At 37.3% G+C, this 27,429-nt stretch overlaps 2 protein-coding genes across 16 annotated transcripts in view; one reads left to right on the top strand and one right to left on the bottom strand.

Moving 5' to 3' along the window:
- The window catches only part of LOC5572896 (tetraspanin-9), a 62,410-nt gene extending 60,316 nt beyond the window's left edge, over positions 1 to 2,094 (top strand). For 13 of the 14 annotated variants that reach the window (XM_021840534.1, XM_021840536.1, XM_021840533.1 and 10 more), the window contains exon 8: positions 1,351 to 2,094. In XM_021840534.1, the coding sequence (XP_021696226.1) occupies positions 1,351 to 1,488 (138 nt within the window). In that variant the 3' untranslated portion in view covers positions 1,489 to 2,094. The remainder of the gene's footprint in view (positions 1 to 1,350) is intronic. The other variant, XM_001654200.2, reaches the window with a different exon arrangement.
- On the bottom strand, positions 1,969 to 16,751 carry LOC5572895. Of its 2 annotated transcripts, none has more exons than XM_021840539.1 (5): positions 16,625 to 16,751; positions 16,337 to 16,528; positions 2,465 to 2,587; positions 2,261 to 2,392; positions 1,969 to 2,197 (listed from the first exon to the last, which is right to left on the bottom strand). In XM_021840539.1, the coding sequence occupies exons 2-5, from the start codon at positions 16,505 to 16,507 to the stop codon at positions 2,111 to 2,113; spliced, it is 513 nt and encodes a 170-aa protein (XP_021696231.1). In that variant the 5' UTR covers positions 16,508 to 16,528; positions 16,625 to 16,751; the 3' UTR covers positions 1,969 to 2,110. The 2 variants fall into 2 exon arrangements, with proteins under 2 accessions (XP_021696231.1, XP_021696230.1); XM_021840538.1 differs by having other exon boundaries at positions 16,337 to 16,537; positions 16,625 to 16,749.
- Between the last annotated feature and the right edge of the window lie 10,678 nt (positions 16,752 to 27,429).

Below are 27,429 nucleotides of genomic sequence, written 5' to 3'. Positions count from 1 at the left end.
CTTTGTCACGGTTCCATATTGCCCATAAAAGCATAACTGTACCATTTGAATTCTCAAGTCAACTTTTTTTTTTGTCGCAACATTCTTGTTTTAATTTTAAAAGTTGCTTTTCTATAAATATAAAAATTTACACACCTTGTTTGAAAATATTGTGGAAAAATATTACGTTTGGGCATATTGAAATAAAGTGTTTGGTTGGATGGGCAAAATGGTCTACTTTTGGGAGCGAATCGTAGATAGCTCACTCACAAAAGTGCGATTCGTTTGATCGATTCAGTGACACATTAAAAAAAAATCATAACTAGATCATGTATTTCGTGTGATTAATGCAAAATGTAACCAATTTTCAACAAGATATTTTTTTTATGAAGCTACATCAACTATTTATATCCAGACATATACTTGACTATCGAAAGTCCAACTCAAAAAAAGGCTAATCTTTCAAAAAATGAAGGGCTTGTGCATCGTGGCTTTTGAAAAGAACCGTGATTCGTTAACTTTATTTTGGGAGTCGACTCTTTTGAATGATTCATGAGTGAGTCGCCCATCTCTAGTTGGTGTATATTTAAAATTGAAGTCATAACGAAGGCTTGAACTGTCAATCCTCACAGCAACTGCAAAACATGAACTATATTCAAGTTTATATTTTTACTGATCAATATAAGCATAATGAGTTATCAGTGTAGTAGTGTTAAATGAATTTGATCTGTACTAGAATATTATGAACATTTGTGTGAGAAAACTAATTTCAAAATTTGAGCGTTATTTTCTGAATGCCTACTTTTCCCATATGTGCAGCATACTTTTGATCATTTTTTTTTTCTCAAAAATTGAAAAATTGAGGTTTATCCTTCAACAGTTTGAATTTTGCAGTACTATAAATGCAAGAAGGGGTCATGTATTATTTACGTTCTGCTATTGAGTGAAAGAGTACAAAATGTTCAAATTGTGCTTGACGATGGACAATGCTAAAGAACTTTTACAATTTAAATGTTAAATAAAATTTGAAGAAAAAGGGGAAATTAGCAAGAAACACATAGTTAACACAAATACCTCATAAATTGTTGGAGGAAGCTTCAATCCAAAACAAAAAACATTTTCAAAAGCAGAACACTACGATTTTCTGAAATTGCCGTAACAATTTGTCCGTAATTGTCAAATTATGCGGCATTCCGAGAATTTCCTGCCTTTCGTGTCGATGGCATAGTTTTATGTATCGCGTCACTTTCACGAAATTACGAATATCTTTTGACCCAAACAATAATCGAAATTCATTACGCATTTATTGGGCCTTTCTAATTTACGTCATTGTACATTTCTAATAACTTCTCTATATTACGTTTTTTGCAGCTATTTGGTCTGATATCGTCAATGTTACTTTTCTGCACGGTGAAGCACAAACGTTCGTCAAAAACCTACAAATCCTACTCGCCCTCGGTGGACACCACCCTTAATCGGAACAGCACCGGAACCTACCTGGACGATTGATATTGAATCTAGTCTCGATGACTATATTTGTACGTATCGAGATTCAAAAACAAAAAATGCCAACTAATTAGAAGTGCACAACCCGACGAAACAATGCACCCTACGATCACAACGAAGATGAGCGATGGATTTGATTATACTCGTATATGTTACAAATTACTACTATTTTACACACTATTGTAGGTTACGCCGAGATGCTGAGATGCCGAAATCGAATCCTTAGATTAAGGAGATGCTGTGCCAAAAAAACACGAAGATAGTTGTTTGTATTTTAAACAAAAGCCCGAGATTAAGTTAGTATTGTTAATTTATGGAACGCTAGGTCAAGCTTAGGGAGTTATGGACGCAACGGAAGTAGAACAAACAAATTGATCAAAAAGAAAATGTATTTACAAATGAATCCAGTGATCGGAAATCTCTGACCTAGCCTTCGTTAGTTCTCGTTTAGATTATAATACCTTATGATAGAATTGATTTTACCTAATAGTACTATTTATAAATATAGTATCCGACTCTCGATGTCGAAGCAAGCATTCCAAAGTAGCACAACCTGTATTTACATGGTAACTCTCAGAGATAAGTAAAATAAATGAAACTTGTACTCGATGTTGTTCGAAAAACCTTATTCCAACCCGATCAGCTTGGTACCATAGTCGTTGAGTGTTTTCGTAAACTTCTTATTGGCCTTCCGGAACAGTTCTCGTGGTTTCTGAAATCATAAAAAAAAATCATTGATAGTAATTTATCTTGTGATTCGTCTCATGGGACATACGTTTAAAGCATTGTTGATTTGCTTGGCAAAAAAGTCAACCGCGTTGACAATCCCCAGTCGGAGGGCTTCATAGTCTTCAATTGGGTTTGTCTCGTAGTCTTTGGCTGTTGCCTTGTCTACAACGGCTCCAGGCTGGAAATCAGTTAGAAAGAAATTCACAATAAGGGCAAAACGCTTAAGGATTTGATTTCCAATGGAGCTTACGTTGAAAAGGTTTACAATCTTCTGCTGTACGTTGTCGAACATGGTAAGGATCTTCGAATGAATATCTTCTTTTTCCTGGACGGCGTCCTTATCCTCAGATTTGTTGTGAATCAAACCGTATACCTGAAAAAAAAGGTTTACAGTGGCTTAAACATAAGCTTTTTGACCCGTAACGTGAATGTGTGGAATACTTTTTCGTTCCTGTTCGGGGTACAATGCGTTTATCGAATTATATCGTGAATCCGATTAGGCGTGATTATATCATGGATCGCATCACCAACCATTGGTGACTCCCAGATCTTTACCTTATTCCACTAACCCATGACAACTCTGGAGATGCAGAGGTACTCGGTCTCTAGTAACAACGGTTGTCTAACTAACATTCTTTCCCTTCCCCGATGACCGTAAGGACGTGGCCGGCGCCGTTATTGACTTTTGTGCTCTCGATTTGTGCACATTGAAAAATGGTAAGCTAATCCCAAGCCCCATTCATAAATTCCCTGTGCAACTTCGATTGTGCTGGTCAATCACGGAGTAGCAACTACGAATTGTACGGTCATCTATGCTCATGCTCAAGCTCATGGGGTTGTTTAAATATTACATAACACAATTAGGGAGAGGAGGGGATCAAACGGCACGTTAGGTTTTGTTCTGTTAAAAGAGTAACAGCTTTTCAGATTATTTTTTTTCTTGAACTTTAGTTTGTTTTGTGTCATGTGGTACGCAGAGGAAGGAAGTTGAATACTTTTTACAATTCGTTACATGAGGGTGGAGGTGTCGAATCAGAGTTTGGATTTTAATCCAAATGAGCCTAATGACTCATATTCAGAGAGTGTAATAATTCGTGAACCATAACAGTTCATGGCACAACGCAATCGGTGAGCCCTATGAATGTTGATATTCACTTTGTCGCATGGCTTTGCTTTGTTACCTTCAGCATGGCTTTGCTTTGTAGTCGCGGACTCTAACCACTCAGCTAAGGAAGGCCCCCTTTGACCTAAAAGATTTTTTTTTTGGTTGATCTGATTTCTCCGTGTACGTGACAAAAGAGCGTTCAAGAACAGTAACTCTCACATACGATTCCAATATCAAGTCATTCAGGTGATTTATGTTTTGTTTAAATCAGTTATGTTCCTTGATCAGAATGACAGAGTGCCAGCGAATATTAAAAGTGGTCTGCACCAAACATAGGGTGGTGTGTGCCTTCCTTTTCTCTTCCGTGACTCGTTTTATTCCACGAACGATAAAACTCATGCGTATTGTGTTATTGCAGGCGAATAAAAGAGATACAATTACACTGTTCGACAAAAAAAAGTCGATCTGAATGCACAGAGATCGGTTACCCCGGGCTTGAAAGTACAAAAATAAACGAAAATAATGGCGTTTTTACAATGTTCATGTCTGCCCCAGGTCATTTTTAAAATATACTTGAACATTTTGCATTTTTTATATAAAAATCTAATCTAATCAATAACCGGACACAGTGTTTTATTTTCAGGACAGCAGAAGTCATGTGCCATATTATGTTTGAAACTTTAAATTCAATATGAAGAGTTTTTTTTTTATTTTATTTTAGGAGTAGGGAAAAGCCCGTTTGAGTTGAGCTTAAAAATGAACTCTCTCTCAAATAGGCATAAAACCTTCTCATCTTTTCGCATCAACAGATTAACAAATCCAAATGATACAATTGACTTAAAACTAATAAACAAATATCTGTTAAATAACATTAAAATCTTACGAATAACATAAATAAATAACACAATAATTGCTTAATTCTTTTCTTAATAGTAGATCTAGTCAAATTAAAATCAAACACATTATAACACTTTTTGAAAACACGACACATACTAGCTAAAGGAGAATTATAACAGTAATTAGTTCTCGATCCCGGTACGCGAAGAAAGTCGATGGTGCGCAAAATTCGACTACGGATGTTGATGTTCAATTGGCACAGCAAATTGGCACAGTTTATACGAGAAGTCAGCAGGTCAGCGATAAATGTCGCTTTCGATACATTTCGTCGCACTTCAAGGAGATCTAGGTTTATTAGTTTACAGCGATCTTCGTGGTTCGGGAGGTTCAGCGGGTCATTCCAAGGTAATAATCCTAAAGCGAATCTTAAAAATTTTCTTTGAACTGATTCAATCCTGTCGACACCATTTTTATAAAAAGGAGACCAGACAACCGACCCATATTCAAGGATTGAGCGAACTAAGGAACAGTATAAAGTTTTCAGACAATACACATCTTTAAACTGTTTAGTAATACGGAAAATAAAACCTAATTGAGCTGAAGCTTTTGTGGTCACATAAGAAATATGATCTTTGAAAGAAAGTTTCGAGTCTAATAGAACTCCCAGATCTCTTACGACAGATTACGGTACCATGTACCGATACTGATAATGGGATTCTGTTTGCGCGTAAATGTTATAACTGAGCATTTTGAAGAATTTAAAATCATTCTATTTGAAGTGCACCAATCCGAAAAAATGTTGAGTTGATCTTGAAGAAAGTCTGCATCAGCTTCAGTCTTAATAGTTAAATAGAGTTTGAAATCATCAGCGAATGACAGTTTGTAACAGCTCAGAAGAAGATTCACGTCGTTGAGGTACAACAAGAAAATCAGCGGCCCAAGATAACTTCCTTGTGGGACTCTTGATGTCACGGTAAACAAAGATGAGAGTTGCGTTCCTATTTTAACAGACATGGATCGATCCGTGAGGTACGATTTGATCCATGCAAGGAAGAAACCGTTGAAGCCGAGACGATTAAGCTTAGCTACTGCAATTTTATGGTTTACTTTATCGAAAGCGGCTGAAAAGTCTGTATAAATGGCATCAGTTTGGTTTCCGCTCTCCATTTCACGGAGAATCGAGTTAGTGTAGAGAACTAAGTTACTCATCGTTGATCGTTTCGGTGTAAAACCGTGTTGTTCTTCGGCAATCAAATTGGAGCAATGATGCATCATGTATTCTAAAACCAGCTTTTCAAACAGTTTAGAGGCGGCACTTAAGGAGGCGATTCCACGATAGTTCGATATAACTCTTTTGTCTCCTTTTTTAAAAACAGGAAATACATAAGATGTTTTCCAATTCTTGGATAATACACCGCTTAACAACGATTGATTGAAAATCGTTGCTAAAGGTAATGCTATCGATGATATGCATTTACGGATTACAATTGAAGGAATCCCATCTGGACCAGGACTCGTTGATATCTTTAGATGATTTCCAGTAGACTCAACCATTTTAGTGGAAATAGGAGATATTTGTTCGAAAGCAGGATCTTGAGGAACAGTGGAAGCCGCATTTAGGATATTGAGATCGGGAAGGTGTTCAGCAACGAATACGCTTTGAAAGTGTAGGCGAAACAATTCTGCAATGTCTCCGACAGAGGACGCTTTCACGTTGTTACACACCATGGTAGACGGAAGACCATCTTCTTTGCGTTGTTTGTTCACATGCTGCCAGAAATTTTTGGGGTTAATTTTAAGTTTTTCCTCGATTCCTGTTTGATAAGCGAGATAAAGCCTTTTGTTGAGACGTTTATAAATGCCATTGATTGTAACATAGCGACGTTTGTTACGGGCATTTCGGTGTTTTGTGTAAACCGTTAGGGCATGCCATTTCTTAGTTTTTAATCTCCTCAAAGCAGAATTGAACCAAGCTGGATGATTAGATCGCTTCACGATCTTAATAGGGACGAATTGATCAATCGAATATAGAACGACATTTGAGAAACGAACAGTCGCAGCATTTGCGTCGCAAACAAACAGTAGTTCGTTCCAGTTGATACTGGCCAGAAATTCATTCATGGATCGATAGTCGGCTCTGTTATAGTCGTAATAGATTTCTTCCACCGTTGCAGTTGAGCTCTGCATAAATGCCTTGAGAGCGAGTTGTAGATGAGGATGATGCCTGCTAGTCTTCACCAATGGCGCTGGGGCTTCAAAGACGTCAGAGATATGCAAAAGTTCGTTACTGACAAAGACGAGGTCCAACATTCGGCCGTTACTATTTGTCACTCCGTTGATTTGCGCCAAACCGGCAGTGCTGTAACCGTCAAGTATTTTACAGGAAAGTTTGTGAACAACAGATCGATTAGAATCGAGATGCAAAAAGCCTGAACTGTTTAGCTTCCACTCTATTGACGGAATATTAAAGTCACCTATTATCATGATACTGTCATTGATGCCCATTTCATTGAATACCCAGGTGAGCGAATCTAGATGAGCATCGATAAGTTCGGAGTCATGGATACGGTCGGGCGGAAAGTAAACTACGCATACGTACAAGGTCCATCCTGCGAATGTAATAGCAACCCAAAGTTGCTCAACTCCGATGCCAGAAGGAGGGAAAATGATGCTAACTGCTAGAATAACTCCACCTCCTGAACGTTTGAAACTATGGACCGATGCACGAGTTCACTATCTGACGTTTGAGCGGTGCCGTGTTATTTACGTGACCATGGCAACGAGTGAATTCGGCACCGCTAAAACGTCAAATTAGTGAACTCGTGCATCGGTCCATTGGAGGATGAACGGTCACATCGATGTACGGAATAGCTAGGACCAAAAATTTGTTGAGAGAGTGTTTTGTCATTGAGCCATGTTTCAACCAATGCGATCATATCGTAGCTAGTATCGCAGCAGGCTAAAGAGTAATCAGCCAAAGTTGTGTTCATCCCGCCGACATTTTGGTAGTACATCTCCAGAATAACTTTGTTGGATGACACGCGACAACTTGAAGTAGATCCGGGATCAATAGTAGGAGAAGTAGAATCGTCGTCGTTGAGCTGAAGAAGAGGAATTCCGTTCAGATTGGGTGCAGTATTCTGTCTTGCTTCGGCAAGACATATACCACTGTTCGACTTACCTGACGAAGCAGGAAGGTGTTCAGAGTGGTATGCACGGATGTCTTCCGAGTCTTCAGAATGGCCGCCGGATTGGGTGATGGAAGTGGCAGAACGGTTGATGGGCTGTAAATGTGAATCTCCATTCAAATTTGGTGCGGCATCATCGCTAGCTACGGCAAGACATATACCACTGTCAGACTTACCTGATAAAACAGGAAGCGCGGCTAAGTGGTATACACGGGAATCACGGGTTTCATCGGATGGCGTACGGTCGATTGCAGGACTAACGGAGTGGTTGAGCTGCGGATAGGAACCTCCATTCAAATTTGGCGCAGTATCGACCCTGGCTACGGCAGGACATATACCACTGTAGAGCTTACCTGACAAACAGGACGAATGGCTAAGTGGTACGCACTAATGTCTTCAGGATCAACGGAAGGTGTGAATACAACAGAAGGATAATCGGTGTGGCAACCAGGTTGTATAATATTCATAGCTGGACATTCGTTTGAAGTGTAGATGCAGTCATTCACTCTTAAAAATAATGAAAATTACTCTGGACGTAATTCTGGTTATGACTGAATGACACTTGATGTAAGTGATGGAACGACACAAAAACGTGTCCTTGAAGACGTATTGAACAAAAAATGTAATTTTACATGTTAAAGGACACGAATATGACGGTACTGTGATCGACATTTCACGAATCAGACACTAACGTATTTGAAATTGAACACAAATTCACGTCATACGGCTCGCTTCTTTTATGTGCATCCCAAAAGACGTAAATCACATTATTTTTTGGTACTGTGTTGTTTTGTCGGTTTTGAACAACAGCACGTTCAAAATACTTAAAGTTGGATTCTCCATTCAGAAAGGGTGTAGTGTCTTTCCCGGCTTCGGCGGGACATATACTATTCAAACGCTCACCTGACGAAACAGGGAACGTCGCTTGTTCCGGTAAAACTGGATACGGGTGATATAAATTGGTGTTCACTAAGTCCTGGGAAGGCGGGAAAAAACTCCGTTTTTGGATTTGGCACGAAAGTACGGACAGATATTCCCTCAGGCCAATACCACGGATCGCCGACCACGTTCGAAATCGATTTACTAACCGTTACTTTGAAAGGTCATCGGCAGTTTTCCCGCCTGGAACGAGCTTAATCACATTTAATAATGACGAGTGAGTATTTGAAATCTCGCATACATAGAGCTTCACTTCCTCTTCGGTTTTATCCGGTGCAAATGGTGTCACATAAAATGATTCTGATTCATTGGATAGCTGAGTGGTTTTTGCAACTTTCAGTGGAATTGAAGGCGGTTTGGACGAGTAATCACGATGATTGCCACAATTGTTCAGCGAGCTTGCGCTAAAAGTAACAATCTTGTCAACAGTAGACTCAGTCGGATTCTGGATTCCATCGGTAATTTGAGAAGATGAAGGTTTGTTTGAAGGGACAGTCGATCGCTTGTCGGGAGCAGCGGGGGTAGACACATTTGTTCGAGATGTATTCCTACTGGTTCCAGCATTGCTGGTTGGGTTCTCTATTATCTGCACTCGTTTGCTACTCCCAACAACAAACTTATCAGGTTGACCCGAGATAGAACTATTGATCTCGTCTAAAACCTCGAAGAATGATGTATCATCACAAGATCGAGAGCGATTGATTGGATCGTCCATTGTATCGTCCAAAGAGAGTTCATTGATGCTATGCAAAAACGAGGATTGTTGTTGGTAACAATTATCTGGCTTCGATTGTCTTTGACATCCGTTTAGGCTTTTGCTAATTTCACGAAGATTATCGCCGTAATTTCCAAGTCTCGTGTCTATGGAATCAGTACGAATCAGCAATTCACGTAGAGCCTTTATGAGTTGTACTAAAATTTGCATAGACTCCCCCCCCTTTTTGTACCCTCCTTATTTTTAAAGTATTGCAAATGATGGAATTTTTGATATAAATGGTTGAAATAAGCGATTTAAGAGATAGTACAATCCTCCAGCTATCTCTCCAGAAATATCGTGATTTATGAATAACCCCTTGACCATATTGTGCAGCCGTCCATAAATTTGGATGTTCATTTTAAGGGGGGGGGGTCTGATCAAAGGTTACGGTTCGTATAAATGAAGATTACAAAATTGAAGCGTTGACCACAAGGGAAAGGGAATAAAAAATACCAAAAATATTAACACGTGGTTTATGAAGGGCTCTTGCTGGCTCATTTTTAAGATTTTGTGCTAACGTAAGAACTATAGTACACTCACAAGACGCGACACTTATTGTTCTTACGAACATATAAAGGATTTAAACATTTACCTTTTTCGTCGAACGCTTTCGGGCTCGATGTTGCCCATCTACAGGACGATGTCCAACGACGATGCTGGCTATTATGTTTCATGTTTACAATATCGAATTTAATATTAAGGGGCTATCCATAAACCACGTGGCTTTTTAAATTTGTATATGGTCAAAAGGCCACGACTGGGGAGAGGGTTCTTGATTTCCAAAAAAGTCCACGTGGTTTATGAATGTTCCCTGACAGATCAACGAACTTTGAACTATTTTTTAATTAATCCTATGCGTGTGTGATAACTATACCTTCTATCCTATCAATATGGTGCTCGTAAACTGCTTTGTTCTGGTTATTGAACATTGAAGGATAAACAATGTTCAAATTGAAGCAATGGGAAATTAGTACATTTCACATTGATTAATTGTAAAACAAACAATACTTGTGCCTCCTGGCCAACGATTTACAGGTAAGATAAATTTATAAAAGCCGGTTGAATTGTTTTTGTTGTCAAACTTGCTTCTTTCGAGTAGGTAGCTAAAACTCAAACATCACCATACATTTGGCCGTTGAGTTGATTTATACCTTTACTTATAAAAATAATTTTACGACGTGATATGTTTCTTCATTCAAGTAAAAAACAAAGTATTAATTGCAAGGTGCATATGGACAACTCTAAGTGTGATTTGGTTAGAAATCTCTTCCCAATAAACACACGATTTTATATAATAGGATATAAGAGTACAAATGAGGAGGCGATATGCGTACATTTTGCATCGCCTCCACTTTTTATCAAAGCTTAAAAGACACTACACGTAAATGCTTCCAGTGGGCTATTTGCCCTTTGAAGGAAGCACCACACTAGACAATGGACTAGCATGTAACACCCATTGGCACAGTCGGAAAACATTCCTGTCGAAAAGTTTTTCGGCCTGAGGCGGGAATCGAACCCACACTCCTTAGCACGATGCTACTAAATGCCTTGGTGACACTAGCCGCACGGCCACAAAACCCACACTTTTGTACTCTTATGCATTATCGTATACGATTTCATGTTGACTGGGTTATGTAACATTTGTGGTTTTACATGCCAAGGTACAAGCAAATAAACTTCACTCCACTGGTAAGTGATCCACAAATCAACATTTGTTTACAATTAATCATTGTCTTCGCTGTCATTCAATGCTGCTCAAGAGGGAACATCGGTCAACACTTGCAGTCCCTATGATATTATCAGCTCCTGATGTGGCTCATATGCATTGTTATTTGTGTCTAATGCCCTCATTAGTGGGTAAAATGGCGCGAAAGGAATGAAATTCAATGTTTCAAAAGGTCGTCGTGCACTCTTCCAGAAAAAGTCCAGAAAAAGTCCATCTGACTTTGATTGATGCTGAGGAGGAGGAACTTCTTGTCCTGATAACCACGAGGATGACTTACCGCTAATTGACTCGATGCCTCCAATAGCAACAAGTCATCATATCATCCACAACCGTTTACGTCTGCGGGTCATGCTGATAATCCCGACCTGAATGGTCAAGCTAGCTTTGATAATTCAACATAGGATCTTAATTTGCCTTCAAACCTTTTTGAATTGTTAGGATCCAAATTAACGGAGGAAAAACTGTTAAAAACAGGCACAAGAATCGCAAATAGGTCGAAGGTCGATGATTTCTGCTCAACGTTCGATGAACACACCGGAATAACATAGTTAAGGAATCTTTGCCGGCTGTTTGAACTTTTCGAGGTCAAACACGATTCAACTGAAGGGCGTCTTTTTATAGACGGAAGTGTATCGTCTTTAAAAGCCTTGTTACTGCACAATGTAAATGTTTACTCCAGTATTCCAGTGGCTTACCCTTAAACTTACATAAAGAGGAATATAACGTGGTGCAAGACATTTTGTATTTGATTAATTATCCTGATTTTAAATGGAAAATAATTGCAGATTTCAAGCTGATCAATAATCAATAATCATGGGTGAAAAGGGTTTTGATAAGCACCCAGGCTATAAAACAGTGCTATAAAAAATCCTAGCTATAAAAAACTGGACATTAATGTTACATTGAAAATGCATTCTTTGATTTGCCATCTTGCAAGATTTCCTTCAAACCTTGGAAGTTAAGACGAGCAGGGTAAGCGAGCACATCAAGATTTTAAGGACATCGAACAACAGTTTGAAGGGAAAAATAACGCATGAAATATATGAGAAATGAAACAAAGATGATATAGCCATCACACTAGCAAATAATTTGATAGAAATAAGTGAAAAATTGGGGCCCAGATAGCCGTAGCGGTAAACGCGCAGCTATTCAGCAAGACCAAGCTGAGGGTCGTGGGATCGAATACCACCGGTCGAGGATCTTTTCGGGTTGGAAATTTTCTCGACTTCCCAGGGCATAAAGTATCTTCGTACTTGCCACACGATATACACATGCAAAAATGGTCATTGACATAGTAAGCTCTCAGTTAATAACTGTGGAAGTGCTCATAAAAACACTAAGCTGAGAAGCAGGCTCTGTCCCAGTGGGGACGTAACGCCAGAAAGAAGAAGAAGTGAAAAATTCGTTAGCCTGTTAGATTTTAAATTCATTAAAGCAAACCAGAAACAAAATAACCTGCTAGGGATCCTCCATAAACCACGTGGTAATATTTTTGGTATTTTGCATCCCCTTTCCCCTTATGGTCAACTCATCAAATTTTTATTTTTATTTGCATAAACCGTAACCTTTGAACAGACCCCCCCCCCCCCACTTATTAAAATGAACACGCAATTTATGGTCGGTTCACAGTATGGTCAAGGGGTTATTCATAAACCACGATACTTCTGGAGAGATAGCTGGTGGATTATAGTATCACTAAAATCGCTTATTTCAACCATTTATATAAAATATTCCATCATTTGCAATACTTCAAAAATAGGGAGGGTGAACAAAAGAGGGAGGAGTCCATGCAAATCTTAGTATAACTCTTCATATTGAATTTCAAGTTTGAAACATAATTTGACTCATGAATTCTCTTGTCCTAAATAAAAAAACACTGTGTCGGGTTATTGATTAGATTAGATTTTTATATAAAAAATGCAAAATGTTCAAGTACCGTAATCTGGGGTATCATTGATCAGCGGGGTAACATTGATCGGAATGACTCATCTCATAAAAAGATCGTATCATCATTTATTGATGGAACATTTCCAAATCATGAATGGTGTTTGTCTTTCTCATATTCATAAGCTAATGAAAGTGAAGATTTTTGCAAAAAATGCGTTTACCTTATGCGTAAATTTGTCAACTTTTCGAAACAATGATTTCAATGGGTAAGAATGACACTACCGAAGATTCATATCTCACATAAGTTCTGCAAACGATATAAGCAAGGAAAATGCGATTCTTACTAAAAATGGCATCGCTGAAAACGATTCCGTAGTCAAAACTTTCATAAGTATGCTCAATTAGGTAACATTAACGGATTACTGTAAGGAACATAGAATTCCCTTAGGAAGTTGCCTACTTTTAGGGGTGTTCCGTGGTTCAAGGTGTTTTTAATTTTAGTATTTTAGTAAAGTAAATGACTTGTAAGCGTTTGGCCTTCATATTCGGCTTCAGGGGTCATGGTTTAAGTAAGTTACGATATTTTTAACATTACCGAACGTTGTTTACATGGGTAATCAATGTTACCCCATATCAGCTTAATCAAAAAGCTAATTCAAAAAAGAAAATGCAGTATAAAGTCACGAGCTATGGGTGACAGTACTTGTTTTAAAAATATAAAATTTGCAACATTTGCATTTTCAAACGAAATATTTAAGAAATATTCAAAAAAATGATCAATGTTACCCTGGATTACGGTATGTTTAAAAAATGACCTGGGACAGATACACACATTCTGAAAACGGCAATATTTTCGTTTATTTTTATACTTTCATGCCCGGGGTGTTCGGTCTCTGTGCTTTCAGACCGACTTTTTTTGTCGAACTGTGTTATGGCTCATATATCAATGTTATCTGGGGGCCCAGATAGCCGTAGTGGTTAACGCACAGCTATTCAGCAAGACCAAGCTGAGGGTCGTGGATTCGAACCCACCGGGCGAAGATCTTTTCGGGTTGGAAATTTTCTCGACTTCCCAGGGCATAAAGTATCTTCGTACCTGCCACACGATATACACATGCAAAAATGGTCATTGGCATAGTAAGCTCTCAGTTAATAACTGTGAAAGTGCTCATGTGAACACTAAGCTGAGAAGCAGGCTTTGTCCCAGTGGGGACGTAACGCCAGAAAGAAAAAAAAAATAAAACAAATTTCTCCAAAATCCATCGCCCAGCTTACACTACACTACCGTGATCTGGTGAGCATCTTGCACGAAATACAGTTGCAGATGGCGGGAGTGTGAAACGTCAAACACGAAGAAAATAGATGCGCGCGCCTCTGGTTGTGAAGTTTGAAACGTAGCGAATTTGGAATGATCGTTAAATGAGCGGTCGGTGGAAATTTCTTCATTGTTAAGTGTCTATGTCCCAACTATACACACCTGAATGTTTAAAAGTGCTTGTGCATTAAAACTACATTATTAATGTACCCATTACATTAAATTTATAATAAACTTTAGCGTAATGTTTCGCTATGTATCAAGAATCGGACGTAAGTGAGTTCGATCACATCCATTCTACAACAATATTCCATTCAAAATGTATTCTATTGGCGAAAATGTCGGGAAACCCATTTCCAGTAGTAACGCAAGACCTGTAGCAGATTAAACTCAGTTCCCTTAGGGACGGTTCAAATATGACGTCCATCGTTTTTCGGGATTCCTAGACCCCCCCTCCCCCCTGTGTCACGCTTTTTCCAATACCTAATACACGCGCTGTCACACTTTCATAGACCCCCCCCCTCCCCTAAATGATGGACGTCATTTTTGGATGACCCCTTAGAGTGTTGAGACGACCGAGAGATATTGAACATACTAGCTTGACCAAGGTTCAATTCCCGGTCAAAATTTGACATGTTTTTTGTTAAATCGATGTGGTATTACAATTTACGTCTTTTTTTCTGTGTATGGAGGAAATGTTGACGTGTTACTCGCTTTTATAAAAGTCTTTGGGTCCCCTACACTTCCAAGAGAATACGCTGGAAGTTTGGAAAATCTGAAAAGATTGTTGTAATTCAATCTAGGAGTCATTCAAAAATAACGCAATATTTTAATGGATTGCATAGACCCCAAACATAATGTAGTGAATAACAATTATTCCATTGAGAATTTGAAAAAGAAATGACTGAACGCACAATATATTAACACCTTTGATGACGAACAATTAAAAGATTTTGCATGATGGTGATAATACAACATCAATCTTTAATATCATCTATCAGTCTTCAAACAAAAAGTCAAGAACAAACAAAAATAAAGCATGTTACATTCAAGCATTATGCAAAACTTCAATCAAGATTTATTTGGCAAATAATCAACTATTCAATGTTTGCTGAACAGATACAAATGTTATCTCTTTCGCTGTCATCACCATCTTCACTATCATATTTAACTCTTTTGCAACAGAAACATGGAACGAACTCACCAGTTTATATTCCTTCCTCGACTTCTCAACAAGCAGCTTCCCCTTAAAACTTTGAAACCAAACCTCAACATGCTTGGGCATCCACAGCGCAGTACCTAATACCATTTTTTTATAACGGACAACAAAAAATTAAGAAAATGTAAATCATAAAACAATTATCTATTATTTTCCATGGAACATCTGTTCGATTGAAAAAATGCTCCTTCATCTGTGACATATAATTTTGTTTGTGTTTTTCAAAAGTCCCTGATACCTATCGTCACTCACATAAATTCGCCAAACTTTGTCTGCCTGTATGTATGTTACTATGAGCTTTTCTAGGAAGCAAAGAAACCTGAACTAAATGTTACATTTGTGAACAAGCAAAATTAAATGGAAAATAAAGCCAGGTTGAAGGTCGAAACCGTAAATAATCAGTCAAGCGTAGCTTAAATTTATGATACTCATGTACCTAGTTACAGCAATTCCGCGAATTGGACGTGGATTCGACACACCTGTTCTTGGCACTTTCGATTCACTCCGGAGGTTTTTTTTTTCAATTTACTGAGTTCATATGCATATGCACAATATGTATCGTATAGGATGGCTTCAAATTCAAAAGTTTAAGACAGTTTTCACATTTCAGCGTGTATATTAAAAATGCCAAAGTAGAAGGTCCAAAACTATAAAAGTTCCACGATATGATTTTGCAAAATGATTAATGTGCTTCATGAAACTTATCAGAACAAATCTGACTTATTTCAGAAACTCAAATAATTTTTGTTTTCAATCATATAGATCATATTCATTAGAGGTTGGTAAAGTTTCAATGTTTGCTATTTTCGTATAGGCAGACAAGTACACAAAATAAAGGTAACAAGTCTTCAAATGAATAGCTGACACTTTTTACACAGCATGGAGCTTGTAAAAACAAACATAAAATCAAGTTTCAGTAAATCCGATGAAATTCAGATCAAGGACTTTTTTTTTGAAAATTTAAAAAGCAAAGAAACAGATGGAAAGCCATGTTGTCGAAAGCTATATGAATTTCATATAGGAATGCACACATGGTTAATCACCCAAAACTGTATTATGGTACCAAAATATCCAAACTGTTCCTCACTGTACCATCGGCAGACGAATCAATCGTAGCAATTCACCCCAATAGTGTTTCATAACACCTACCTTGGCATCGCCGATCTGTGTCTCTTTGGTCAATTCCACGTCTTGCCTCCGTTCGGCCTCCTGTTTTGACGCTTTCGAGGTGTCCTGAGGTCTACTTTTGCCAAAATGTATTTGCTGCATTAATACCACTAAAAAGCAGAGCACGACAACTGCATTCCGTTGGGAGATCATTATAGATGGAAAAGGTGAGCCCTAAAATATCTAGGAATTTTAACCATAAGGCAAAATTGGTTCACTTATGATTTCTTTTGAAATCATCAACTTTCATATTGATCCGGCAAAACTCACTTGACACTAGTCTAAATGTAATAGCTGCTCAATTAAGCCTAATTTGGCACTCTGCAACTGAAACGAACAGTGCCTTCGATTGTCAACTGTGAACTGGCTCCGGTCACCTCGTTCAAAATCTAATGGATTCATCTGAGGAACGTGAAATAGAAGCCGTTGCCGAAAATCGCACTCAAATATTTCGGCAGGTGTTCGCCGTCGTCGTCGATTATTATCTAACAAAATCCATACGAGGCGATGCAGCTTCAACGCGTTCATCCGAATCTGTGCGCTCGGTAGGGTGTCCCAGAAAAATCAATGTTCGGGAACTTATAGTGCCCAACCTTAGAATGGAAGAGGCTCTTATTTAAATCATTCTTGATGAACAAATACATTTACTAAGAAATCTTTTAGACGGTTCTTCTTCTTTTTCTTCTTAGCATTACTCCCTCAATGGGACAGAGCCTGCTTCTCAGCTAACAACACTTATGAGCACTTCCACAGTTAATGACTGAGAGCTTTCTTTGCCAAAGTTGCCATTTTCGCATTCATTTATCGTGTTGAAAGTACGATGATACCCAGGGAAGTCAAGGCAATTTCTACAACGAAAAGATCCTGGACCGACCGGGAATCAAACCCAGGCACCTTCAGCATGGCTTTGCTTTGTAGCCGCGGACTCTGACCACTCGACTAAGGAAGGCAGGGTCTACCAGGTTCATAGGTGTCGGATTGTTTCGCGGTCTTCAGCAATATTTATCATCGTAAAAATACCTATCGAAGCCCGTGTTCAGCATTTTTATAGAGGCCAATGGGCGACCACTGGCGAATTTTCTTTGCAAAATTAAGTTTTCCCATAGTAAATCCCATACAAACCTTGAACGGCTGGCGCGTAAATATAGTTTCACCCATCGAGCTGATATTTTGCCCAGTTGTTATGGGACCTAAATGCAATCTAAAATGTGGACTGGAGCGGGAATCTAAATGTTGTCTCACATTATCGTGCATTGGTCCATAGGGCTCTCGAGCTTGAATGCCCTCCCGTAGTTGCTACTCCAGTATCGCCAGATCAGCTGCACTTACACAAGGAACCAACCAGATGACTGCTTGGGACTAACAGGCATCCTCAGTGTATAACTGCTGGTGATCTTCTATTTTTAAGCAACAATGACCCATGACCTTCTGCTTATAAAGCAGAAGCAGTAGCTATTAGACCACCAACCACGTCAAACGGTAGCATCCTCAGGGCTGTTCATAAGTCACATGGTAATTTTCCCAGATTTTCAAACCCCTCCCCATCGTGGTCTTTTGTCCATACAAAAATTTGGAAATATTTTTTGGAGCTTGGTGTTTAGTCCCTCTCCCGAACATGACCAGGTGGATTAGGGATTATGGACGACCCCTTAGGACCCATCCATAAATAACATATAATTTCTTCACAAAAATTTCACACCGTTTATCCCCGCATAGCGTTTGGTTGCACATGCTCATACCCCTGGAGCTTAAATTTTTATAAAAGATTTTTCCTTCTTTTGATCATAGGCTTTCATATTTGAATATTTTTATTATAGTTATTGGAATTTAGGCTAATAATACGTTCATAGAGAGTATTATTAAAAATTAAACCGAACGACTTGGTAAAGTAGCTTACTGTTTCTCCGTTGTGAAAAGAAGAAGCCAAACTAGTGGTTGCAAGCAATTAATTAATTTACTTAGTACTTAGTATCAGAATGATTGAAGCAAGTCGATGCTACAGAAAAACGAATAAGTCATAAACCGTTATAGTAACTGACAACAACTTACTACAAACGCAATGCAAAAACCTATGCTTGCCTGGCAGCTATTACCGCTAGCAGAGCAGTGAATAATTGCTTACATTTAGGATGTTCTTTTTTCAGCATTCCTAAAGAGCTATATATCAATGATGACACAGCGTAACAAAAATGACATTTTTGCGTGTCTCAAGGATCAAATTTTGTGTCTCTAGTAGATTTGCGGTTGCCGAATCTGGTGCCATTCTCAGAAATGTTCTAGCACGTCACAATTTTTAGCTACAGGTCGCCAAAGTTGTATAAAACACTGGTTTTATTCATGTTTACATGAAATTTAAAGTACAATTTATCAAAAAAATTGAAATCTAATCCACCAAACATGCAAAATAGAACTTGAACTTTCATTTCAGACATAATTTGATTGAAATTGCGCGATTGAATTTCGATTGAACCGATTTTTTCGACATGCTTGCAGTCTCCATACAAAATTCTTCGTTTCTTCTATATGGCAAAATACAAAAATTCTCTAAACCATTAAAAAATAACTTTTCCGCATCGAAAGTATTACAAACTTTGATGATAAGTATTGTTATACACATGAAGTTTGAGTTATGTGGCAAATTAAGCCAATATATTACCTTATAAGCTGGCAAACTTGCATGCAAGTTGGCTGAAATAGTCATTTTTTGCATTTTCAACAGTCAATATCTCAAAAACTAGAAGTGCTTTGATATGGATTCAGCAACCCTTAATTAAGTAAATAGCGGTATTTTGGTACTTGAGACAAAAGCGTGTTCCGCAGTGTGATTTATCCTTCTTTAAGAGTACCGTCAATGGGGGTGACAATGGGTCTAGGGGGTGAGATTGGGTCAAAACGGAAAAATATGTTTTGTGAAATATTTCAGCTAATAACGCTGATATTATTAAAATTAATAATTCATATGTCAGGGAACATATTATTACACATAATTCATAACAATATACATTTTTAGAAATAGTAGTTTTTGTTTACTACATCAATAAACTGGCATGTTGAAACTAGATAAAATTTACAACAATAAATTTCTCCTGTACAAAGTATCACGCATGTACTTTAGCCTCTATCGTTGTATGAGTAGAATGTTGAAAGTCTTTCCATTACACATCACAGGTATTTTCCGGAATCTGTTTGATTTTCCCACAAAAAAATAATTTTTTTCGGTACGATGTTTAAAACATTGAAAATGGGGGTGAGATTGGGTCAAGCAAGAACGATAGTAAATGAAATTCCAAGTCCACTTTTTTGGCATTTTACGGTACCGGTTGTTCTCTTTTTTCATTAAGATGTGTTTATTCTTTCTAAATACAGCATCTCTGAAACATCAAACAAGTCTAATTGAGTATTTCGTGCATTGAATAACAATACAACGCATTTTGACAACTTTTCAAACCAGCAACTGTGTTTCGTGCGCAGCAACATCGTAAATTTTTTATCAATAGGGTGTTTTTTCTAAATTTGATTATTTATCAGTGTTTTCATATTATAGACAAATCTCACGGAAATACAAATGAGTTGGATCGCTGAAATACTGGGATTATGACGTCAACTTCTGCCTGAAATTTATTGATCGTGGAATGTCGCACTGAAATTTAACTATTTGCGAAGGTTTAAAATAATCACTGTTTCAGTACACCTTTGGGGAAACTTAATGGGCTTTATAGCAATGGGGATGAGACTTTGAAGACAATTTGAGGGAAAAACCAAGAAAATTTATGTAAACATGACGATAAATGTTGGGTTCACATATTTTTTCTCATAGCTCTTCAATATTCAGTATAATCTTTCTTTTAAGTGGCTTTATCATACTTGTAAAATATCTTAGATATCTTTTTGTCTTGTTTGCATCGTTTTTTGTCAATATTTTTCAGTTGTGAATGGTTTTGAAATCATATTCTCAAAAACAAGTTATTTCAATTACAGTGACCCAATGTCACCCCCTCTATGGGGTGAGATTGGGTCATTTTTCATTCACTTGTGGTGCCGCTGTGAATAAATATTTGTCTTTAATTTTTTGCACAGTTGTTAATGTACCATCAAAGTACATACACACCAAATTTGAAGTTTATTGTAGTTAAATTGCGATAGTTATTCAAAAAATAAATCGCACATATCCCTTTTTGACCCATTGTCACCCCCAACGACGGTATACTGTTCTTTGAAATTCATTACAAATGCATGCTAACTGTAGTTTACTATTGTTTACATTTTCGGCCAAACAGCATTCGGCCAAATCACCCTTTCGACCAAATGTCGTTCGGCCAAATGACCTGGAACCTTTTTTTTTTAATATTTAGACTATTTCACCATTAAATCACTTATGTAAAATCTTTCTAAGTGATGCAGAGCCTCACTCAATGGCGGAGTTCAATCTACCCAAGTGAATGATGGTTGGTTTTGTTACATAATCACTTACCGTATGAGAAACTGGAGTTCGCATCTAGTCTGTAGAAATAATGTCACAAATATTACTGACGAAACCGATTTGATCCATTGTTCGTGATTAAACTACGCGAGGCAGCTGTTTCAAAATTTTATTAAAAATGCTAACAAAATCTTTATTAACGAGATTTTTAGCCCTGGGCTAGTTCATCTCGGGACCAACGGCTTTACTTCCCTTCCGAAGGAAGTCGTCACTGATTTTTTTTTTTGTGACTATCTCGGGGATGGGATTCGATCCCAGGTCCTCGGCGTGCGAGGCGTGTGTTCTAACCACTACACCAGGGCTGTCCCCACGATTTCATGATTTTTTAGAATACGTTACGGGAAAGTTCGTCGAGACAACATAATATTTTTTCACGGCTAGGTCGAATGGACAAAAGATCGATTGGACATAACGTCGAATGGACAAAAGGTCAAATGAAGAATTAGGCGCCGTTTACAAATTACGTAACTCTCTACGGGGAGACGAGAGTAGGTACAAACGGTACTGCTCATACAAAAGATTTAAATTTTTCATACAAAAGGTTTTACGAAGGGGGGAGGGAGGTTGTTCGAAAATTGGCAATTTTAGAGTCACGTAATAAATGGACGCTGCCTAATTGGAATGGACACATGTTTGATTCGTAGCATAGTGGTTTTGCTACCTTTCCCCAAATGTCGTTTCCCCGAACGCCAGTTCCTCGAATAATCCATTTCCCCGAAAAGTTTTTGGCACTCATAATTTTCATAACTCTATATATTTCAGAGTGGCGAATAGATCGATTACACTGCGGAACACGATTTTGTCTCAAGCACCAAAATACCGTTATTTACTCAATTAAGGGTTGCTGAATCCATTGCCTTAAATGGCAAATGTCATAGCACGTCTGGTTTTTAAGATATTGGCAGTTGAAAATGCTAAATTTGACTATTTCAGCCAACTTGCATGCAAGTTTTCCAGCTTGTATGGCAATTTATTTGCTTAGTTTGCCTCAGAATTCAAACTTCATGTGTATAACAATACTTACCATCAATGTTCATTATACTTCCGATGCTTTTTTGTTGGTGTAGAAAAGTACTGTATTTTGCCATATAAGAAAAACGAAGAAATTTGTATGGAGACTGCAAGCATGTTGACAAAATCGATTTAACCTCAATTTAATCGTGCAATTTCGATTAGATTATATCTGAAATAAAAGTAAAAGTCCTTTTTTGCATGCTTGGTAGATTAGATCATGATAATTTTTGATAAATCATTGTTTACATTTTATGTAAACATCAATGAAACCAGTGTTTTATAAAACTTTGCGAACCCGTAGCTAAAAATTGAGACGTGCTGGAACATTTATAAGAACGGCATCAGATTCACCAACCCTAAATCTATTAGAGACACATAATTTGATTCTTGAGACACGCAAGAATGTCATTTTTGTTACGCTGTGTTACCAGATATGCACCCTTATCAATTTTCTCGGCGTTTCTTTCAAATTTTATTATCCTCGGCATCTTTGGCAACATAGGTTTGGTCGAAAATGACCAAATATCACCTTCTTTTGATTGCTTACCTTTCTTTCTAGTTCACCATCCTCTCACTGACAAGACAATTTTTGTACATTTGTCAACTACATCGCTTTAAGAAGAAACCCGACCAGAACCACATAACAAGATAATAACACATTCCTATCAGCAGCAGTTAAAAATAACAGAAGTTGATATAATTTTGTTAGCAAAATGGTTTTGTTCTCAACTTGTTATATTTTTTGTAACACATTTATAACAAGATTTGTTATATTTTTGACATCGCATTTATAAGTTTGTTGCCATCCGATGTCATATACAGTAACATAGTTTGTAATAATTATGTTATTTTGTAACATCCTTGCAACACATTCTGTAATAATTTTGTTATAATTATAACAGGGTTTGTTATATTTTAGTTTGGTTTGGTGCAAATTTTGCTAGAATTTTTGTTATTTTAACTACTAACGGTACATGTTTTATAACAACTGGTGATATAAAAAATCATATCAGGGGAACACAATCTGTTATAATCTTGTTTCTTCCTTCTGGTCGGGAACGGGTTTGTCGGGGAACTGGCGTTCGAGAAAATGACATTCGAAGGACATCATTTCCTGAAACACAAAAAGCTGAAGGACAAAAGCTCGAATGACAAAAGGTCGAATAGATGGAAGGTCGAAGGGACAACATGTGGAATGGGCAAAAGGTCTATTGGACAAAACGTTGAATGAAAAAATGTCGATTGAACGAAACGTCGAATGGACAAAAGATCGAATGCACAAAAAAGTTGTATGGATGAAAGGCCGGACGAGCAAAAGCTCATATGGACAAAAAATACAAAAAAGCAAACTAAACAAGTAAAGGTTCCGTGGTCATGCAATAAATCGTCCCCTTGATGCTACAACTAGATAACTCGAAATTTGAAATTTTTGTCTTCAATATGCCAAAACATTTTTATTAATTAGATCTGTAAAATACCTACAGCTCATAAGCGTGGGATTCAAAATACACAAGTTAAAGTTTATTTTTCAACCATATCCTCTGCGATTAACCGTCACCTTGTAAAACGGTCATATTTTCAAAGTGGCACATCCCAAAATTTTGATTTTCGAGTTATCTAGTTGTAGCATTAAGGGGACGAAATATTCCCAGGTAACATCGGTAGCTGAATAACAGTTTATTCAGCTGAAAAGAGGCTGTATAAACCGCATTTTAGCTGAATAAGCTGTTATTCAGCTCTCATTGTTACTTGGGTTACATGTTACTCAATGTTGGTGATCGTTCAGCCTGTTCAACACCTGGCTATTAAATTGTCAAATTATATGAAACAGCCATTGTTTACATTAAAAGTTCTGTATAAAAAATATTTATCACTACAAAGCGTTTCTCTGTAGAAAAGCCGATGTTTGTAGAAGACCCTAAACAAAGATTTAAAATTTTCAATTACTTCTGTAAAATGTTTAGATTTTTTAACTGTTTTACTATGGAACTTTTTTGGAAGATTTCGGAATTTTTGGACTAAATACTTTGAAATCTTGTGGGTGGGTGAACCAATAGCTAAAACAATCTCACGCATTTCATTACCTGATTTATGAACTTTAGGAAGTCCTTTAATTCTTGGTAATGAAGGATTAGATTCTTTCAGAGGGTTTACAACATTACCCAAAACCGGTTTTGCTTCTTTTAACGCTTTGTCAACACGCCTTACCATTCCTGGAAGGGAATCTGTTCGTTGTACACGGTAAGGTCCATGTTGATTTTCATTCTGCATTATTTATCCGTATTTTATTTTTAGAATAGACTTAGCTTTATATGTTCTTAAATAGAAAACCGGTTTCGTGTTGATTTGTTTGATTATGTTGTGTTTTTTTGTTTTGGGGTGTAGTGTTCGTGTTGCGGATGATGTTGGCAGTGTGTGTTCTGATTTCCTATATTTATGAAGTTTATAGATTATTAGTGTTGATTGCTATTTCAATGCCTATGACTGTTTGTGACTCGTATAGCGTAGGTCAGTCCCTTGTTGAGTAGGGTCAGGAACAACCAACACTCAAACGAATAGCCATCAACTACAACGATGAAACAAAAAAAAACTACTTCCAATCCAACGAAGGTTTGGTTTTGAGTTAGTTTTACCAGTAGAAACAACCAACTTCAAACTTTCCTAGGTTCAACAAAAGACTAAATTGATAGTTTATATTAATCAGGCGTTTACCAAATTACATGCAACCATTGTAACAAAATTTAAATAGGACATACAAAACTCACTCTCAATACACGGTTTAAAGAAGACGTAGGTAGCAGAAGTTACTAAGGCACACAAAGACACAGAAAAAGGACTTGTACACCATTTTAAATCAAAAGTTGCAGAACATTTTTACAATGAATAACATTTCCTTCCATAGCCAACATGGGCCGTTAACTTCAAAATCTTGTAAGTTACAGACGAATTTCGAGTTTTTTAAGTATAGTTTTTCAAGACAAAAACTATCGAACCAACTCCATGAGTTATAAGTATCCAAAGCTTTTGTAGTTTTTCACTTAAATTTGCTTATAACTTCATAATCACAAGAATTACAAACTTGCAATATTCAGCAAAAATATGTATCATTACTTTCTCTGCAACTTCTGAAGACCGCATTCACGCAAAACTGAAAACAAAAAAGTTAGATCAAAATAACTGATGTTTCGGGTCCATCCTTTGTTAAAACATTCAGAATCAATTTACTCAACGCAAATGAAGAGTTAGACCAAATGTGTCTTCGACAAAGTTGTTCAAAATAACGTTTTCTAAAAGTTTGCAGAAGAGCGCAGCCACAAATTTCATCGAACAAAAAAGCTTGAGTCGAAACTTGAACTTAAATAAGGACCACCCTATTCAACGTTTTTCATAGAAGATGCAAAACTCAATTACGGATTCTCTGAAGACATCGACCGTTTAAAATCTACGAGAACAGAGAAAACACCTCTTTCCTGCTAAATTGTGGATTCGAACCATTGTGCAGTCGCAACATTAGTATATAAGAATATTGCGATAAAATTCCAGATTGATGTCTTTATTTTTATTCAGACACTCCGAAAAAATCGTGCGATTCCTCGTCTTTGGGATGCACATAAAAGAAGCGAACCAAACAATGTGAATTTATGTCTCATTTTAAATACGATGGTGTCTGATTCGGCAAATGTCAATCATAGCGGCATCGTTTCCATGACCTTTATCATGTAAAACATTTTTCTTTCAATACATGTCTCAGAACCCATTTTTACGTCATTTAATGACTACATCATGTGTCATTCAGTCATAATGTGAATTACGTCCGGAGTGATTTTCATTATTTTTAAGAGTGCAGGGCATTTGATACAACGATTCAAATCAATTAGTTTTGATGAAGACCTCTTGCAAAAACGTTTGATATTTATTTTTCTAGAAGGAGAGTTGTAACGGCATATGAAAAAGAACCTGACTCTATTGATTCTAATTGAAAAACGTGTTAATGCATTTCAAACGAAACAAAACCATGTCAACAAGGCATTGATTTTTTTTTACAAAATCAGCGTAACATACTTTTGAGTTGCTCTTTTTATGTTATGTTTGTATGTTATATTCCGAAACGAAGAAAATATACTCAAACTCAAAGCTTTCATTTTAACTTGATTTCATCTATTTATTTTGCAAATATATAATGTTTCAGATATTTTTTCATTTCAGCAATCAGGAAGTATTATAAGAGGTAGTGCAAGAAAGATCTATAACAATACTGAGTTATTATAATAACATCTACTCTCTGAATCTACGAAGATCGAACAATCCAAGCTGAACATAAATTTAATTTTCATAATATTTTTTTTTCTCAATATACTGTTTGTAATATTCCAGCCCCTTACCAGTTTTCTTTCGATTTTACGAAACTGTTTATTATAAATAGTGACATCGGCTAGGAGCTTCAATGTTTTGAGAAGTTCTTTAGACAAGGAAAAGTTGTATTTTCAAGAACTACTACAAAAATATGTTTAGAAATTTAATAAAATAGGGTAATGGACGGCTTCGGTACCATTCTACCATTATTGGCAACCAAATTTCAAACGTCAAATACACAGTATTTTTGTATCAAAACACACCAATGAAAACATTCAGATGATTCTTTGTTCTGTCAGCTTCCCCCTGACGAGATTTCCGAGACTGAACAAATCTGTTGAAATTATTTGATGCCATTAATTCATATGAACACGCCTCAAAATGCGACTGATTTTGAGCTGCCGTTTCCAAAAAGCTTTCAACAAGTCTGTCGGCGTGAATCTATAGAAGATTGAGCAACGTATACATAGAAACAGACAATCACGTTATTTTTCTGGTGATATTCGAGAAAATTCCAAAAGAATCGCGGCATCGGTTTGTACTGCCGAGAATACGTAAATTCCTCTAGTAGATTTTGAAAATATTTAATCAAAAAGTCAACATATGATCGTTTTGTCAAAACAAGATCATTTTCCGTAAATTGATTTTTCGGAAAATGTCAATGATATTTTTTTTTTTCTGGGACACCCTAATGCTTCGGTCAGTGATACACAAAAACTAATAACTCGGCATGACATCGTTTTTGGTGCATATTTATTTTGGTCAGCTATTTGAGCCTTTGCTGCTCGCGAGTGAGTCGCGCCTTTTTTTGTTCACATTGGCGATTATCTCTATCTTAAGAGCTATTCAGCACGAAAGACGCCGCGACGCTGATCAGCTGTGCGCGGTGAATTCATTTTCACTTTCAGCCAACGTGTTGGCGGCCTGAAATTCATCGGAATCGTAAAGTTTCGGTGAACATGTGCTCTGATCATGGAGGGGTTCGTCGTCTTCTGTTTGGGTCGAGCGTGAAATCTTCAACATGCTGTTTGGCCGTTGCTGTTGTGACCTTGAAATACGATGGCGAAAGGAGATGACGGCGCAGTCTGCGGTTGTTGGCCTTTGCGTCGACAAACTGGGTCACCGACTCAACTTGACTCGAATAAAGCTTTTTTTTCTTAACTGTCGAAAAACTTCGTCGCTGGGCGTAGAATTTTACTGGTATATCAGTCTAGAGATTCTTACAAAC

This window comes from Aedes aegypti, chromosome 2 (genome assembly GCF_002204515.2).
Source record: "Aedes aegypti strain LVP_AGWG chromosome 2, AaegL5.0 Primary Assembly, whole genome shotgun sequence".
Taxonomy (NCBI): Eukaryota; Metazoa; Arthropoda; class Insecta; order Diptera; family Culicidae; genus Aedes; species Aedes aegypti.
Note: the sequence above shows the minus strand (reverse complement) of the source record. Positions and strands in the feature narration are given on the sequence as shown.

Bases quoted from the DNA above. Each gene is read 5' to 3' on its own strand.
- LOC5572895 (XM_021840539.1), bottom strand. From the start codon at position 16,507: ATGATCTCCCAACGGAATGCAGTTGTCGTGCTCTGCTTTTTAGTGGTA. The intron at 2,588-16,336 runs GTAGGTGTTATG...CTTTTTTTTCAG, and splicing joins CACAGATCGGCGATGCCAAG to GTATACGGTTTGATTCACAA. The intron at 2,393-2,464 runs GTAAGCTCCATT...ACTGATTTCCAG, and splicing joins AGATTGTAAACCTTTTCAAC to CCTGGAGCCGTTGTAGACAA.